General features: G+C 36.0%; 1 protein-coding gene across 1 annotated transcript in view; it reads right to left on the bottom strand.

Moving 5' to 3' along the window:
- Window positions 1–18,784, bottom strand: part of KLHDC1 (kelch domain containing 1) — a 51,532-nt gene that overhangs the window by 31,919 nt on the left and 829 nt on the right. Inside the window, exons 2-4 of the mRNA XM_040477073.1 lie at window positions 6,610–6,680; window positions 6,016–6,133; window positions 5,468–5,586 (exon numbers count right to left, since the gene is read on the bottom strand). Of these exons, the coding sequence (XP_040333007.1) occupies window positions 5,468–5,586; window positions 6,016–6,133; window positions 6,610–6,680 (308 nt within the window). The remainder of the gene's footprint in view (window positions 1–5,467; window positions 5,587–6,015; window positions 6,134–6,609; window positions 6,681–18,784) is intronic.

Genomic DNA, 18,784 nt, shown 5'->3' with positions numbered 1-18,784 from the left:
AAAGTCTTTTTAAAAAGAAATGAAGAGGAAAGAACATTTCCTAACTCATTCTATGAGGCAAGCCAGCCAAAAACATTACAACAAAAGAAAACTACATATATCCAATAAGAGATTAATATCCAGAATAAGTAAAGAACTCCTATAACTCAACAACAAAAAGACAACCCAATTTTTAAAAATGAGCAAAGGGCTTGAGTGGACATTTCTCCAAAGAAGATCTACAAATGGCCAACGGGCATATGAAAAATGGTCAACATCATTAGTCTCTGGGGAAATACAAATTAAAACCACAATGAACACTACTTCACACCCACTATGATGCCTATTATTTTTAATTTTTATTTTATTTTTTGAGAGAGAGACAGACAGACAGAACATGAGCAGGGAAGGGGCAGCGAGAGAAGGAGACACAGAATCTAAAGCAGGCTCCAGGCTCTGAGCTGTCAGCAAAGAGCCCGATGCGGGGCTGAAACCCACAAACCGTGATATCATGACCTGAGCTGAAGACAGATGCTTAACCAACTGAGACACCCAGGTACCCCTGCCTATTATTTTTTAAAAAGAAGAAGAAAAAGAAAAAAGAAATAAAGGAAGAAATGGCAAGTGTTGGCAAGGATATGGAGAAGTTAGAACCCATGTACAATGCCAGTGGGAATATAAAATGGCATAGTCACTGTAAAAAACAGTTTGGTGCTTCCTCAAAAAATTAAACATAGAATTACCATATGACCTGAAAATTCTGTTAGAATTGAAAACAGGGACTCAAACAATACTTGTAAGCCAATGTTCACAGCAGCATTATTCACAATAACCAAAAGGTGGAAACAAATGTTCATCAACAGATGAACAGATAAACAAATATGTAACAGGGCATACAATGGAATGTTATTCAGCCTTAAAAAGGAAGAAGCCCCGATACACACAACATAGTGAACTTTGAAAACATTTTAAGTGAAATAAGCCAGACACTAAAAAACAAACATTGAATGATTCTACTTCCATGAAATATCTGTAACAGGCAAATTCATGCAGGTAGAAAGTAGATTAGAGGTTACCAGAAGTTGGGGTGAAAAGGGAACAGGGAGGTATTGCTTAATGTCTACAGAGTCTCTGTTTGGAGTGATGATAAATTTTTTAACTAAATACAGAAAACCTTGGTTTGACAGCATAATTCATTCCAGAAACATGCTTGTAATCCAAAGCACTTGTATATCAAAGCAAATTTCAAGAACCATTGGCTTAGTTGTGATCATGGGACAATCGGCATCATGTACTACTGGTATTGCAAGACACTGCTTGTTTATCAAGTTTTATTAATTTATTAGATTATATAATTATATAATCTAATAAATTATATAATTATATAATTTATTAGAGGGGCACCTGCGTGGCTCAGTCAGTCAAGCGTCCGACTTTGGCTCAGGTCATGATTTCGCAGTTCGTGAATTCGAGCCCTGCATTGGGCTCTGTGCTGACAGCTCAGAGCCTGGAGCCTGCTTCAGATTCTGTGTCTCCCTCTCTCTCTGCCCCTCCCCAACGTGCTCTCTCTCTCTCTCTTTCTCTCTCTCTCTCAAAAATCAATGAACATTAAAAAAAAATTTTTTTAAATTATTAGAAACGTGTGTTTGTGTTGCAGAACACATTACTGGCAATCCAAGGTTTTATGTACTGGTGATGGTTGTACAATCCTGTGAATGTAATTGTCCACTGCACTGGACGCTTACGTATGGTTAAAATGGCAAATTTTATGTTACATGTATTTTATCATGACTTTTTTTTTTTTTAATTTTTTTTTTCAACGTTTATTTATTTTTGGGACAGAGAGAGACAGAGCATGAACGGGGGAGGGGCAGAGAGAGAGGGAGACACAGAATCGGAAACAGGCTCCAGGCTCTGAGCCATCAGCCCAGAGCCCGACGCGGGGCTCGAACTCCCGGACCGCGAGATCGTGACCTGGCTGAAGTCGGACGCTCAACCGACTGCGCCACCCAGGCGCCCCATATCATGACTTTTTAAAAAGGTGTAGTAAAAAGTAAGTCCCTCTCCTACTCTCAGTCACTCAATTTCCCTGCCTGGGGCAACCACTGTTACCAGTTCCTTGTATATGTGAACAAGAAAAACTTCAAAGGACCAAAACATACTTTGTAAGGTTAGGATCAATTAAGTCTAGGACACAAAAGCACTAACCATGAGGGAAAAAATGATAAATTAGACTATACTGAAATCAGATTATACCATTGAGAGAATAAAGAGATACATGCCCAACAGAAATGTTAACGCTTATGTACCAAAATACATAGAAGAATGCTCATAGCTATATTATTCCAAAGAGTCAAAAAATAGAAATGACCCAAATGTCTATCAACAACAGAATGAATAAATACATTGCAGTATTTCATTTAATATAATAACATACAGGAAAGAAAACAAACCATAGCTACATACAACATCATGAATGAATCTCAAAAATATAATTTTGGTTAAAGTATAAATTCTATAGGATGCCATATACAACATAAAAAAACAAAAATACATAAAATATAAAAAATAATAACTAATATAGGATACCAGAAGTCAGGATAATGGTTTCCTTTAGGAAGGGGGCTGAGCATACTCATTAGGAGTGGACATAATGAAGGATTCTACAGTGTTGATGATGTTCTTTCTTTACTTGAGTGGTGGTTACATAAGTATGTCATTTTGTGATAACTACTTAAGGTATACACTTATGATTTATAATAGTCCTATAAGAATGCTCTGTAGAGCTTCAATATCTAAACTAGTGAAGTATTTATACATTAACAGATCAATGGAACAGAATAAAAAACTCAGATCCAAATACCAATGAAAATTAGGTAAATACATGATAAAGGTAGCATCTGAAATAACTGAGTTACAGACAGGTAGCCATTCAGAAAAAGATAAACCTGGATCCATATCTCATACCATTCTCAGAATAATCCCCAAATGAATCAACAATTCAAATGTAAAAAATAAAATGACAAAAGTACTAGAGAAAAATACATTGGTGAATTAATGTATAACTTTGCAATCAAGATTCAAGATCAACAAGCCATAAAAGAAATTATTGGTAAAAAAAGAAATTATTGATAAATTTATCTAAATAAGTTTTAAAAATCTGCTTAATGCATGTAGAACACATAGTAATAAGCAAACTCAAAAGACAAATGACAAATTGGAAAAAATATATTCATACCATATCATATCATAGTCAAACACTAATTTCCTTAATACATAAATAACTCCTAGAAACTGAGTTTATAAAAGCAAAACTCAAATAGAAAATAATTAGCAAAGGACACAAATAGTTCAGAGAAAAAGAAATCAAAATTTCCCTTAAATATATGAAAATATATTCAAACTCACAAAAATTGTTTCAGTGAAAATGAAAATAAGACTGAGACATTTCTCATCTATCAGTACGGCAAACAAACAAACAATCTGAGTTTGCCAACAAACTCTTGGCAAGACTACGGAGACATAAGCATTCCATTGTTGAGAATGCAAAATGGCCCCACTTATATGGAGGAAAAATTGGCAAAATCTATTGCTATGTGTTTCATTGTGTTCTTCCAAAATTCATGTTCAAGTCCTAATGCCTGCCCCCTGCCCCTGTATCTCAGAATATGACCTTATTTGGAGATAGGTTCTTTACAGAGGCAATCAAGTCAAAATGAGGTCATTAGGGAAGGCCCTAACCCAGCATGACTGGTGTCTATAAAAAGGGAAAATCTGGAGACAGATCAGAATAGATAGAGAGAATCCTATGTGAACATGAAAGCAGAGATCAGAGTGATGTCTCTACATGCCCAAGAACATCAAAGATTGCCAGCAGAAATGGGGCACCTGGGTGGCTCAGTTGGTTAAGCCTCCAACTTCAGCTCAGGTCATGATCTTGTGGTTCACAGTTTCAAGGCTTGCATCGTCTCTGGGCTGACAGCTCAGAGCCTGGAATCTGCTTCATGGATTCTGTGTCTCCCTCTTTCTCTGCCCCTCCCCTGCTCACACTCCATCTCTGTCACTCAAAAATAAATAAAACATTAAAAAAAATTTTTTTAAGTTTGCCAGCAAATCACCATAAGTTAGGGGAGAGGCATGGAATAAATTTTTTCTCAAAACCTAGAGAAGGAACCAATCGTGCTGACCCTTTGATCTCGTACTTCCAGTTTCTAGAAACATGAGAAAGCACAATTTCTGTTGTTTAAGCCCCTTAGTTTATGGTACTTTGTTAAAACAGCTTTGGCAAACTAAACATTTGTCAGAATTATAAAGGCAATCTAATTTTATCCAATGGATAAATTTCATTTAAATTCATCAAAGCATAATTTGTAACAGTAAAGGAACAGAAATAATCTAAGTGGTATTTCATTTTCAGGGGAAAGGTTATATAAACCATGGTATGTCCTCAAAGGGGAACGCTATGCAGCTACGAAAGAAAAAAAGGAAGGAAGGAAGAAAAAAGGGAGGGAGGAAGAAAATCAGCTTTCCAACTAGGGATTCAGAAAGATGAAAGATCTCCATGGTACACTGCTAACTAATGGAAGCAGCAGGGTGCACAAGAGTGTACAGAATACACTGCTATTTGTGTAAGGAAGAGAGAGAAAAAAGGAATACGTGCACACACTCCTACGTATTTGCTTCTATTTGCATAAAGTAACACTGATGGCAGTGGCTTCCAAACCTGTCTGCATCTTGGAATCACCTGAGGAGTTTCAAGACATCATAACCCTAGAGATGATCATTTAATTAGTGTAAAATATCACCTGGGCTTTGAAATTAAAAAAAAAATCCCCAGGTGATTACAATTGCAGACAAGTTTGAGAACCACTGATGTAAGAATACAAAAAATATTAATTGAAGCAGCTATTTGTGCATGGTGGGGGGGAACAGGGTGGATAGGGACAGGGGTGGGAGCCAGACCTTTCACTGTAGACTTTTTAATATGGTCTTGAGTTTTTGTTTTTTTTTTTAATTTTTTTTTTCAACGTTTATTTATTTTTGGGACAGAGAGAGACAGAGCATGAACGGGGGAGGGGCAGAGAGAGAGAGAGACACAGAATCGGAAACAGGCTCCAGGCTCTGAGCCATCAGCCCAGAGCCCGACGCGGGGCTCGAACTCACGGACCGTGAGATCGTGACCTGGCTGAAGTCGGACGCTTAACCGACTGTGCCACCCAGGCGCCCCTGGTCTTGAGTTTTGAACCATGTGAATGTGTTAACTATTTAGAAATTTTAATTAAATAATAAATTTATTACAAAAAATAGTTGCATCCACAATGCTTATTTTTATGACATGGCTCTTACCCAGGATGCAGAACTGCCATTACCAACAGAGTCAAAACGAGTTTGTAATTACATCTTGAAAAAATTCAGACTTTCAAGTTTTCTCTATTTCAGCCACCACCCTTGCTAAAGTGTACTTAATGAGATGATTCTGCCGTATTACCTGTCTTTATATACCCAGCAAGAAAGTTTATCACGTGGTGTGGGTGGTTGTCCTTCAAAATTGGTGATTTTTTCCCAAACGTAGGTTCCATCTCTTGTTCGCAAATTAACAAAATAAAGCTTTTAAAAGAGAAGAACACCATTAGCAGACAGGGCATTTAAAAATCAAGTCTGTGTCTGAAGGATATGTGATCCAAAACTTAATAATATAACTTTTTTTTTTCTTTTTGCAAGGTAAAATTTTTCATTGTAAAGTTAATAAAAAAGAAAGCTGTGTTTTAGAAGCAAAAATGACATATAAAACATACTGAAATGGATCTTTTCTCATCATGCTCTGCCCTATAGACACGAACTAAGCAGGGAGTGAACTCTGAAGCAGAAAAATATGGAAGAGACGAACACAATGGCTGCATTTTCACTCTATTTTTAAAACCTTGTAAGCTTAAGATTTTCTACATATATCTTCTCCTTTAAATATTTGTACGCGAGATTAAGTGATACACTGAATATTACATTTTGCGGCACTCCTGAATTGAAAGAAAATATTACTCGATTGCTGTATCCTTTGTCATCATATCCTCCAAAAACGTACAGCTTTCCATTAATGCAAACACCACAACTTCCTGACATGGAGGTAGGGAGTTCTCCTTCCATGAGGTGCATGGTCCTGCAGCAAGAATAACATGGAATTCCATGACTTTCTAGAAAGGCAAATTAAAATTCCCTTTGAACTCCATGAGTACTCTTTCAGTGAAAATTGCCATTGACAACTGTAATTGAAATGCAATGGTAGCCAATACGGTAAACACTCTAATCCATGGTAAAGATTTTTCAACCTACTGGGGAAAAAAAATCGCAAAATCTTCAGGTGGCACTAGAATTGGGAATTAACTGGTACAACAAAGCAAAGTCTTCTGGGGTTGCCTGAACCTTGAGAGGAATGGTAAACAATGAAGAACGAGCAGAGAGAGGAAGGGAGTAGGGGAAAGAAAGAGCCAGAGAGAATAAAGCATTCAAAGAAAAGGAAAGGGTCATGCTAAACGTTGCAGTATGTTCTAAGTTTGGTCTTAAATTCCCTGTAGTCTATGAAAATATTTAAATCAGATTTTAAGATTGGACATTCTGCAATTTAAAATTACTTACCACAACCCACTATCAATATCATAGGTCCAAATTTCATCATTAGGCAAATATACTTCATTGTCTTCAATTGACTAAAAACAGAATACATAAAATTATGTTTATCAATTACACAGTAACAATTAAATGGTTCCTCACGATGGGAAATCTGTGATTAAAATGCTGCAAGACACAAAATCATAAACAGGCTCCAAGAGGGTTTCTTTAATTTAAACTAAGATAGGTCAAAAAAAAGGAGAAAAAAAGATATTTTCTAAGAGAAAGTGGGCAAACAAGAAAGGTTTAGAATACAAAATAGCAAGTATATGAGTCTCAAGAAAAAGACTCAGGGCAATTAAACCTTAAAAAGGGATTTGGAGTAAGGGAAAATGGCAAAATAATAACATTCAGAGCAGAATACTGAAGACTACCAAGTCAGGAAGAAGAGGAATATCAAAAGAGGGCAATATATTTTGGATGAAAGGAAGGAAATAAGGAAGTAAACTTTTATAACCTATAATTAAGATGACTCTATCAGATATTTTGATTTACTGAGCGTATTTTTTGAGTGCCTACTATGTGCAAGGCATAGTGTTAGGTGTTCATTAAATATAGAATCTAAGGAGCAAGATAAATTTAGTCAAGATGACAACTCAGAATCCAAATAATCTCTAAAGAAGCAGATAACATCAACAGAATAGTACATTCTGACATTTGTGATGAAAAGAGAAATAAGAATAGAGAAATCTTACTTATTTTAAGTGTAAAAATTTAGGGATTAAAACAAATTCTTACATAAATCCACCATAACTTATTAGTCTGTAAAATAATTCAAAAATAACTAGTTTAAAAGATAGCAGTTTAAGAATTTCTAAGACTGTATGATGAGTAAATTATTAACATGCTAAAAAAGAGTTGGTTAGTTTTCTCATTGGCTTGTTAAAAAAAAAAAAAGTATCTTGACTACCAAGTATCTGACCCCTGCCACCACCTTTCTCTCTCTCCCCTTCCTCCCCCTACCTCACACACACACACACACACACACACACACACACACACGCACACACACACACACTCTCACATGCACAAAGAAGAAAACCATTGTATTAATTCCAAGGAAACTTTCACTCATGTCTGGCTGTGGAAGCCCTATTAGATAGATAAGTAAACAAATAATTGTAAGGAGTGTGGTAACTGTATGATCCTAAGATTTAATGGCATCAGCGTCCAGTAGCCTCATGTATACACCTTTACAACAGAAACAGTATGAAAATAGGTTGTCACTATTCTCCTTAAGTCCCTCAATGCTTTCCCATTGCTCGCAGGATTGTCTAAAATTTCTATGATTCTGCATTATATGGCACATGCTATCCCTCCAAAGGTTATCTTGCCTTTTACTCACTATGCTCTAGTCTTCTTTCAGTTCCTAAATCTCTGCAAATTCCTTGCTTCAACAGGGCCTTCATCTGTGCTCATCTTTCTTCTTGGAATGCTCTTCCGGAATTTGCCTGGATAGCTGCTCATTCTTTGGAAATCAGTTTAAATGTTGCTTCTCTAATCTCCCAGAATAAGGTTACGGGATTAAGGTCCCAATTAATTGCTCTCCTGCAGTACTGTACTTCACTTCCAAGTCCTTTGTATCACACCCACCAACCACTACCACTAACCTATAAGCTTCATGAGCGTGAGTGCATGGGCCATGTTTATCTTGTTATAATTCTGTTCTGAGAGCGGAGCACAGTACCTCGCACATAAAAGGCAAATGTAATGTTTGTTGATTGAGGAGTGAATGGATAAGTGAATAATACTTGTTAAACTGACTACAGACTCACCTTAGCCTGATTGAAAAAAAAAATCTCTTTGAGGGCACCTGGGTGGCTCAATTAGTTAAATGTCCGATTCTTGATTCCGGTTTAGGGCATGTTCTCACAGTTCATGAGTCAAGCCCTGCACTGCCAGTACAGAACCTGTTTGGGAATATCTCTCTCTCCCCCTCCCTTGCTCACACTCTTTCTCTCTCAAAAAATAAGTAAACCTAAAAATATATCCCTTTCACTAATCTTTAAATGGGGTGGTGCAAAAACACAAATGAATCACAGAAGTGAAAAATTTGGACTTCGTTCCCTCTCATTTTCTCAGAGATTTCATTCCTAAATTATCCCCTCTTTTCTACATCATTAAGTTTTCCTTCTCTACCAGATCATTCCTATTGATGTCCAAACATGCCTTGATATCCCTCATCTTTAAAAACAAACAAACTCTCCCTTAACCCCATCTCCTATTTCTTGGCTCCCTCCACAATAAAACTTCCATGTTAACTACAGTGAATGTCCCTCCTGTTTCACCTCACATTCTCTCATCAATCCAGATTAATCTGGCTTCTGAGCCCATCTTTTCACTAAAATTGCTCTGTGAAGATGACCCTAAAAAAGAGAATTTGTTAACTGATTTATCCAGAAATAGGACCCAGAGAGATGGAATATATTTTTTTAAAAACAGACATGGAAAAAGAGAGAGAAGAACTAAGTCTAACCAGACTTTCATTAGCATGTAATAGAGAGAATAAGAGGCAATATTTGAAGAGACAAAGGCTGGGAATTTTACAAAATCGTTGAACATCATCAATCCTTGAGATCTAGGAAGTCCTAACAAGTTGCAAGCAGGATAATAGAAATCCATACCATGATACATCACAGTAAAACTGCAGAATATCAAAGAAAAACATATTTTCTTAACAAGAGCCAGATAAAAAACAAATCACCTTCAAACAAAATGGCAATTAATGACTGAATTCCCATTAACAACCAAGACTAAGTATAGCCAATATTTTTAATGAAAGTAACTGTCAACCTAGAATTCTACACCCAGTGAAAATATATTTTAAGAACCAAGGTAAAATAAAGAAATTTTCAGACAAACATAAGTTGAGACAGCTGGCCAATAACTGACCCTCATTTAAAGAAATTCTAGGGGCGCCTGGTTGGCTCAGTCAGTAGAGCATCCAACTTTTTTTTTTTTTTTTTAGTTTATTTATTTTGAGAGAGAGAGAGAGAGAGAGAATAGGGGAGGGGCAGAGAGATTGGAAGAGAGAAAGAATCCCAAGCAGGCTCTGTAGAGCCAGATACAGGGCTCGAACTAATAAACCATGAGATCACGACCTAAGCCAAGTCTGACGCTTAACTGACAGAGCCACTCAGGTGCCCAGAGCACCAGACTCTTTTAAAAAAAAAATTTTTTTTTAACATTTATTTATTTTTGAGACAGAGAGAGACAGAGCATGAACAGGGGAGGGTAAAAGAGAGGGAGACACAGTATCTGAAACAGGCTCCAGGCTCTGAGCTGTCAGCACAGAGCCCAACGCGGGGCTCGAACTCATGGGCGAAATCATGACCTGAGCCCAAGTCGGCCGCTTAACCGACTGAGCCACCCAGGCGCTCCCAGAGCACCAGAGTCTTAATCCCAGAGCAGTGAGTTCAAGCCCCACAGTAGGTGTGGAGCCTACTTAAAAAAAAATAAAAGAAATTTAAAAAATTTTTCTTAAGTTTTTTTATTTTGCAAGAGAGAGAGGGAGAGCACAAGAAGGCTCAGAGAGAAGGAGAGAGAATCCCAAGCAGGCTCCACACCATCAGTGCAGAGCCCAGTAAGGGGCTCGAACTCACAAACCATGAGATCATGACCTGAGCTGAAACCAAGAGTCAGATACTCAACTGACTGTGCCACCTAAGCACCCTAAGAAAAGAAATTCTAACAGCTATTTCAAGCAAAAGAAAAATGATATGCAATTAAAGATCTGAAATGTCATAAGAAATAGTATGATGAGATACTAGTAAATGTATGGGTAAATTTAAACCCACAAAAATGGGCTAAACTTTTTTTTATGCTTAAGGAGAGGGAAACAGGAAAGGACTACCTAGGGAAAAGGGTGACTGGACTTAAAACCTTCTCAAGTAACTGAACTCTCTGGGAAGAAGGAAAACTATTAACTTTGAACTTTGTGAAGTATTCGTGTTGAAAGAGAGTAGTTCCCACATGGTTAGAAATAAATCATATAATTTCTACACAAGCAAAGACCAAAAAAAAAAACAAAAAAAAAAGGGAAAGAGAACGAAAAACTCCTTAAACAATCCTCAAAATGAAAAAGTTAAGAAGCAGGAGGAAAAGAGAGAGGAGGGGAAAATAAAACACATAAACACATTTGATGAAAATAGTATATCAGAATCACATTAAGTGAAAATAGGCTAAATTCTTCAGATAAAATATACAAAATGTTAGACTAGAAAAAACAAGATCCAGCTATTTTCAGGTTGTAAGACACACATCTAAAATATAAAGATATATACAAAGTTTCCATGAGAAGGTAGAAAAAGGTATGCCATGCAAATACTAACCAAAAGAAAATTGGTATAGATGTACTGAGAAAATACATTTTAAGGAAAGTAATATTACTACAGATAAAGAGGATCACTACAAAATAATAAAATGTTCAATTATCCAGAAAGATATAATAATTCTAAGTTCATATACATATAAAGAGGCAGCCTAAAATACATTAAAGTAAAAACTGACAGGATCACAGGGAGAAATTAACAAATCTATAGTCAGAGTATGAGTTTTAAAGACCTGTTACAGTAACTGATGGAACAGGAAATAAAATAATAAAAAAGATAAAGGAGCTTTGAACAACACAATCAGCAGATTGATAAAATAGACATAAATAAAACACTTTACCTGATAATTAGAATATATATATATTTTTAAGACCTAATGGTATATTTATGAAAACTGGTCGTATGCTAGTCCTTAAAGCAAGTCTCAACATATTTGAAAGGACTGGCAACAGATAGACATAGATTACACTGTATGACACAATTAAGTTAGAAATTAGTAACAGAAACCTAATTACAAAAATAGCACAGAAATTTAAAATATTTTCCCAAACAACTTATGGGCCAAATAAGAAATGATAGTGAAAAGTATAAAATATTAAGACTGTAAAATAACAACATACTGCTTATCAAAAGGAGGAGGAGAGCTAAAGAGGTACTTACAAGAAAATATATAGTCTAACACACTTAAAGAATTTAAAAGTCTCAAAAAAAATGAATTAAGCATCCAACTTCAGAAGTTCAAGGAATTACAGCATAATAAACCCATAGAAAGTAGGAGGAAAGGGGCGCCTGGGTGGTTCCATCAGCTGAGCAACCAACTCTTGATTTCAGCTCAGGTCATGATCTCACGTGTTTGTGGGATAGAGCCTCGCATCAGCTCTGCGCTGACAGGGTGGAGCCTGCTTGGATTCTGTCTCTCTCTCTCTCTCTGCCTCTCTCTCTCAGAATAAATAAACATTTAAAAAAAGCAGGAGGCAATAAAAAGCAAACATTAATGAAATAAAAAAATACAACAGAGAAGATTAAGTAAACCAAAAGCTGTTGTTTCAGAAGGCTGCTAAACCTCTGGCAAAATTATTCAAAAAAGGAAAGAAAGGAAGGACGTACTAAATAAATTTAGGGATGAAAAAAGGGACATACCTATAGCTACTACAGAGATTAAATAGAGGGTATTATGAACAACTTTAGTTTACGCCATGAAATTTTTAAACCTAAAGGAAATGGATAGAGGTTGGAGGTGGGGTGAGGGAACCTTACCAAACTTGACATCAGAAAAAATGGAAAATCTTAACAATCCATAGCTTTAAAAAGATTGAATCAGAGATTTAAAACCTCCTCTACAAAGGTCCAGATGGCTTTACAGATGTGGTCTTCCAAACATTCAAAGAACAATTAATTCAATCTTACAAAAACCACTTCAGAATATAAAAGAAAGAACAATACCCAATCCATTTATAAACACAGATGTAAAAATGCCCCTCCCAAGAAGTAGCAAACAGGATCCAGTAATGTATAAAACAGATAACCTATTATACTAACTTGCATTTAACCTAGAAAATGCATCATTGGTTAATATTTATATAATAGTATAAATTATCCCATTAAGAGATTAAAGGAGAAAAAATATGATTGTCTCAGTCTGATGCAGAAAAATCACTCTCCAAAGTTCAACAGCCATTCACTGAAAATCAGATAGAAGAAAACTTCCTCAAGTTGAAAAAAGTTATCTACAAACAAATAAACAAAAACCAAAGCAAACATCAAACTTAATGGTTATTAGTCGAAAACTGTCCTTCTAAGATTAGGAACAAGACCAAAAAAAAGGCTTCTATTTAACATTGTACTTTGGGTCCACCAATGCAGTAAAGAAAAGAAAAATAAAAAGTAGGAGGAAAGAAACAAAAGTATTCAAAAATTGTATTTCAGAACACCAGCAACAATCAGGAAATTTAGTTTGTAAAAAATTAGCAATAGAAATTAAAAAATATAAAGAAACTAAGAATACAACAAAAGATGTACAAGATTCCTATGAAGACACTGTAAAAATTTTATCAAAAGACATTTTTAAAAACCCTCCTAAATAGATATACTGTATAATTGGAGAAGAATACTCAATTTCATAACATGTCTATCACCCTCGAAAGATCTGAAGATTTGAATACAGTGACAAAAAAATCCCAACAGAAACTCTATTTGACAATCTGACTCTAAAGTTTATACAAATGAGGAAGCACCGTGGAAAAACAATTACACAGTTCGTCTAAAAGCTAAATGTAGAATAACCATATGACCCAGCATTGCAACTCCTACATACCCAAAAGAATTGGAAATAGGGGCTCAGATATTTGTGCCAATTTCACAGCAGTATTATTCACAATACACAAAAGACGGTAACAACCCCAGTACCCCATCACAGATGATGGATAAGCAAAATATGGTATTTACACACAATGTCATCTTGTTCAGCCGTAAAAAGGAATGAGGTTCTGATTGACACTATGACATAGATGAACCTTGAAAACATTGTGGTAAGTGAAATAAACCAGACTCAAAAAGACAAACATTGTATGATTCCAATTACTTAGAATATCTGTAAAAAGACAAATGCATAAAAAGATTAGAAGTTACCAGTGACTGAGGAAAGAACTAAGAGAGAGTTACTGTATAATGGGTATAGAGTTTCCATTTGGAGAAACAGAGTTTCGGAACCAGATAGTGGTAACATTGTAGAACATTGTGATGTAATTAATGCCACTGAATCGTGCACTAAACTATGGCAAAAATGGCAAATTATAAGTTTTACATATTTTACTACAAAATAAAAATAGTAAAGAAAATTTATACAAAAGCACAAAAGGCTCTAAAAAAAACACAAAATATTCTTGAAGAACAAGATAGAGTGGGGATTTAAATTTATATGTTAACATTTACAAACTTCTACTAAAGCAGTTGCAATTTACACGGTGTGGTTGTCAAAATAAACAGACCAACTGAACCTAACAAAGGACCTGGAAACATATCATACACACATGAAACCTTCATGTGTGACAGACTGAGTTTGCGTGTTCACAGGGAAAGGGACCATTTAATACATGACACAAGACAATTGGTTATCAATATTGAAAAAATAATGAAATTGGATCCCTATTCTAAACCATTTAAGCAAACAAAAAATTCAGATAACAAAAGATTTAAACATGGAAGGCAAAACTGAACGTTGTTTGCAAGATAACATAGGACATTTTATGATCTCCATATTGAGAAAGATTAAAGATGCAGAAAGCATAAAGCTTTAAGGAAAAGACTGAAATTACATTAAAATGAAGAAATGCTGTTGAACAAAAGACAATCATCAAGAAAGCACAAAGACAAGCTATAAACTGAGAAGACATATTCAATTCATACAGCCATATACTTAAAGAATTCCTATAAATCAGTTAGAAAAAAACAAATAATCCAACAGACAAATGAGCAAAAGACATGAACCAGCATTTTTACCAAAGAAGAAACACAAATAGTTCATAATTGTTCAAATGAAAAGGCATTTAACGTCATTAGTAATCACGGAAAAGCAAACAAAACCACAATGAAGTATCACGTCACATTCACAGGATTGGGAAAATAAGGCCAGATAGTACTGAATGTTATTAAGGATGTGCAGCAAGGAGGAAGCTGGTGGGAGTGTAAATTGATACAAATATTTTGGGAGCAGTGACATTTCCAAGTAAATTTGGAGATGTGTATACCAAGTGACCGAGCAGTCCACCTCTTGGTATATGCCCTAGAGAGAGTGCATGCCCTTGTGCAGGTATAATAGGAGATGTGTTATAAGAATATTCCATGTAGCATTGCTTAACAATACCAGAAAAAGAAAAGAAAAGAAAAGAAAAGAAAACCATTCAAACATTCAACATCAGAATAAATAAATTGCAGTAAATTCACACAACAGAATATTAGAGAGGACATATATCAAATGAATGAATCCAGGGATGATTTTCAAAATATTTAATAACCAGATAGCACAGAAACTGACAAATCAAAATGGACATCAGCTAAAAACAGGTACAGCCATGCAAGGGCACACTAGCTGAATAAAAGCAATGTGTGAATCTAAAAAACATGCATTACTAAAAGAATTAAGTCACAAAAGAAAACATACGCTATGACTCCAAAACCAAATAATATATTGTTTAGAGACAGATGCATGTGTGGTAAGATCATAATGAAAAGAGTGATTAACAAGAAATCAAGATCCTGGTACCCTGTGGGGTGGAAGGAGCACTGTAATCAGTGAAAGACAAACAGAAAGCTGCTAAGGTACTGGTTCCAGTTGATTTCTTAAGCTGGCAATTAAAGATGTTTAGCTTGAAATGATACTTATTTTACACATTCTTTCTGTATATACATTTCAAACTTTAAAATTAAGAAAATAAAATTTTCAGAAATGACTAGTTACTCACAAAGTCATCAAAGAAGCTGGAGAACCAGCCTCTGATCCACACGAGTTAGGACAAGCTCTGAAAGCATGTCATAGGACAGGTCTGGTGAGCTAATTGCCGCTGTCACTGGAGAATGACACCACAACTTGTAGCACCACCTTTTATGCCAGGGACCTTGCTCTTCCTACAGATTCTATTGCTGGGTAAGAATCCTCTTCAGGTCCTCATTTTTGCATCTTACTACATATTACTTAGTATTACTGTGAGTCCAAATCTAGCACAGATTCATCTAACTGGGTCCAAGCCACCTGCCCACAATCTAGCTGCAAGGGAGGCTGGAAAAGTGAGTACAGTACACGGCACTCAGGTTCTTTTTATTGGTCACTTACCATAAGTTATGCTCCTTCTAGATACTGGGGATACAACAGGGAACAAAATCTCAATCTTTATAGAATTTACATTCTATGGGCTAGGTAGAAGGTAGACAACTACAATAAATACCCCAAACAGACTCATTTGGTGGGTGATATTACAATAAAAGAAGGAGGTTCAAATTTGGGGCATCTAAAAAGAACAAATGTCTTCATGTGACATGGATGGCCTATGTGACCATTTATGAATATGTAAAACAAAACTATTAGGTTAAAGAGACTATGCACTTAAGGCTTTTGATTCACATCACTACAGTTCTCCTTAAAAAGGTTACACAGATTTGCATTCCCATTACCAGACTAATTCATTTCCCCATGCTCTTTTCAAAAATTCTTTTTAATATTTGCAAATAGGAGAAGAAAAATCTCATTGTTTTTTTCAGTTGGGTTTTTCTTACGACTCATATTGTATTTCTTCTTTTGTAAATTTCTTGTACATACCCATTGCTCATTTTTCTATGGAAATGCTTTTACTTTTACAGATATTAATCTTTATTTTTGCCTAGATGTTGCAAATGTTTCCCCCCGTCTTTCATCTGCCTTCTCACTTTATGGTATTTAAAAAAACATAGTTTTAAATTTTTAAAAAGGTTTTATCTACCTATCTTTTCCTCCATAGTTTTACCCAATTCATTTTTATTTTCCCAACTCAAAATTTTAAAAGAGTCACTGTTTTTCTTCTGGCATGATATAGCTTAATTTTTCTACATTTAACTCTTCAATCCTAAGGCTCTACTATCATTTTCCTCTAGCTATCCCTGGACCATTTATTGAATGAGTAATTGCTTTTCCAGAATTAAAATGCTACCTTTTGAATGTTTGGTTTGCTTGGCTGTTTATGTAACTTCATTTCCATTCCATCATGCTATCTCATGTTGCATCAGGAGCACTGACTTAAGTATTGTAATATTGTGGTATGTTTTAATATCTGGCACTGTAAACCTCCCGCCTTGCTTCTTTGAAAACATATTCTAAATTGAGTCTTCTTCCCTTTAAGTCTATGTCCAAAACAGAAATATGTAGTTAAGCATACTTGTGCAGATATTTTCTATAAGGAAAAGTTTAGGGAAAAAAATGTATCAACATCAACTGTATTAACATAACTGTGTTATGAAAATAAAACTGTTCATATGATTAAGCCCTAAGAAGAAAGCATACCAGCTACAAACATGCTAAAACACCGCGCTTTTCCTCCAAAATTTGGGGAAACTGCTCATAACTTTTCAATGTTCCCAGTAGCAGCACTAAAGATTGCATGAAGTTCAGTAATACAGAAAGAATATGGAAGAAGAGGCAAAAGAATATTCTGGTATTGGGGCACCTAGGTGGCTCAGTTGGTTGAGCATCTGTCTTCAGCTCAGGTCATGATCTCACAGTTTGGTTTGTGGGTTCGAGTTCCACAACAGGCTCTGCTGTCAACATAGAGCCCACTTTGGATCCTCTGTCCCCTCTCTTTCTGCCCCTCCCCCGCTCATGCTCGCTCTCTCTCTCTCTAAAATGAACATTAAAAAAAAAGAATATTCTGGCACCAATTAAAATTTGCCACTTACTTTTTTCAGCACTGCCACTCTCACCTCTAGAGAGAGGTAGAATTGTTTTCAGATGCAATGTCCTATAGAATACGTTGGATAATAATGAGTTAATCTAGATGGTTATCTGTGGACTATTCAGGTTTTAGGATGTATGTTCATGAATTTTAACATATTGTTTTTTGGTGATAAGGAAGAAAACTGGGGCACCTGTGTGGCTCAGTCAGCTAAGCATCTGACTTCGGCTCAGGTCATGATCTCGCGGTTCCTAAGTTTGAGCCCCACATGGGACTCTGTGCTGTCAGTGTGGAGCCTCTTGGGATTTTCTCTCTCCCTCTCTCTCTGCCCCTTTCCCACTTGTGCTCTCTCTCTTTCTCTCAAAATAAACTTAAAGAAAAGAAAAAAAATAAGGAAGAAAACTGTGATTAGAACATACAATCTGAAATTATTGGATTATTCTTAACTACTGACTACTGGATTACCTCCAGATTCCAAGGGCTCTCAGCTATCTTCTTTTCAGAAGGGTCTCAATAAAACACTTGTTGGAAGGATTCTACTTTTCCTCGAGATATGCTAGGTCTTCTTTTTTGCCTCCCACTCTCTTTCCTTCCACTCATGCCTTAGACATTCGTTAGCTGCTGATAATTCCTGGAATTTAAAAAGTACAGGCATACCTTGTTTTATTGCACTTTGCTTTACTGCGCTTCACAGATACCGTGTTGTTGTTGTTTTACGTTTATTTTATTATTGAGAGACAGAGACAGAGCATGAACATGGGAGGGACAGAGAGAGGAGGAGACACAGAATCCAAAGCAGTTTCCAGGCTTTGAGCGATCAGCACAGAATTCGACGTGGGGCTCGAACTCACAAACCGCCACATCATGACCTAAGCCAAAGTCGGACGCCCAATCGACAGAGCCACCCAAGTCCCCCTTGATACTGTGTTGGGGTTTTTTGTTTTTTGTTTTTTTTTTTTACAAATTGAAGATTCAATCAAGACTTCACTGGAGGCAATAACTGCAGATGTGGTGGAAATAGCAAGAGAACTAGAATTAGAAGTTGAGACTGAAGATGGGACTGAATTGCTGCAGTCTCATGATCAAACTTGAGCAGATGGAGGAGTTGTTTCTTATGCATGAGCAAAGAAAGTGGTTTCTTGAGGTGGAATCTACTGCTGGTGAGGCCTCTGTGAAGATTGTGGAAATGACAACAAAGGATTTAGAATATGACATTTTCTATTCTTGGTAAGGCAGCAGGAGGGTCTGAGTATTGACCCCAGTTGTGAAAGAAGTTCTACTGTGGGCAAAATGCTATCCAACAGCATCACATATTATAAAAAAAATCATTAATGAAAGCAAGAGTCAATTGATGTTGCAAACTTCATCAGCTTCTTTTTAAGAAATTGCCACAGC

Source organism: Herpailurus yagouaroundi, unplaced genomic scaffold (assembly GCF_014898765.1).
Source record: "Herpailurus yagouaroundi ecotype Mexico unplaced genomic scaffold, PumYag 141, whole genome shotgun sequence".
Lineage (NCBI taxonomy): Eukaryota > Metazoa > Chordata > Mammalia > Carnivora > Felidae > Herpailurus > Herpailurus yagouaroundi.
The sequence above is the reverse complement of the archived record's forward strand: the minus strand, read 5'-3'. Positions and strand labels throughout refer to the sequence as shown.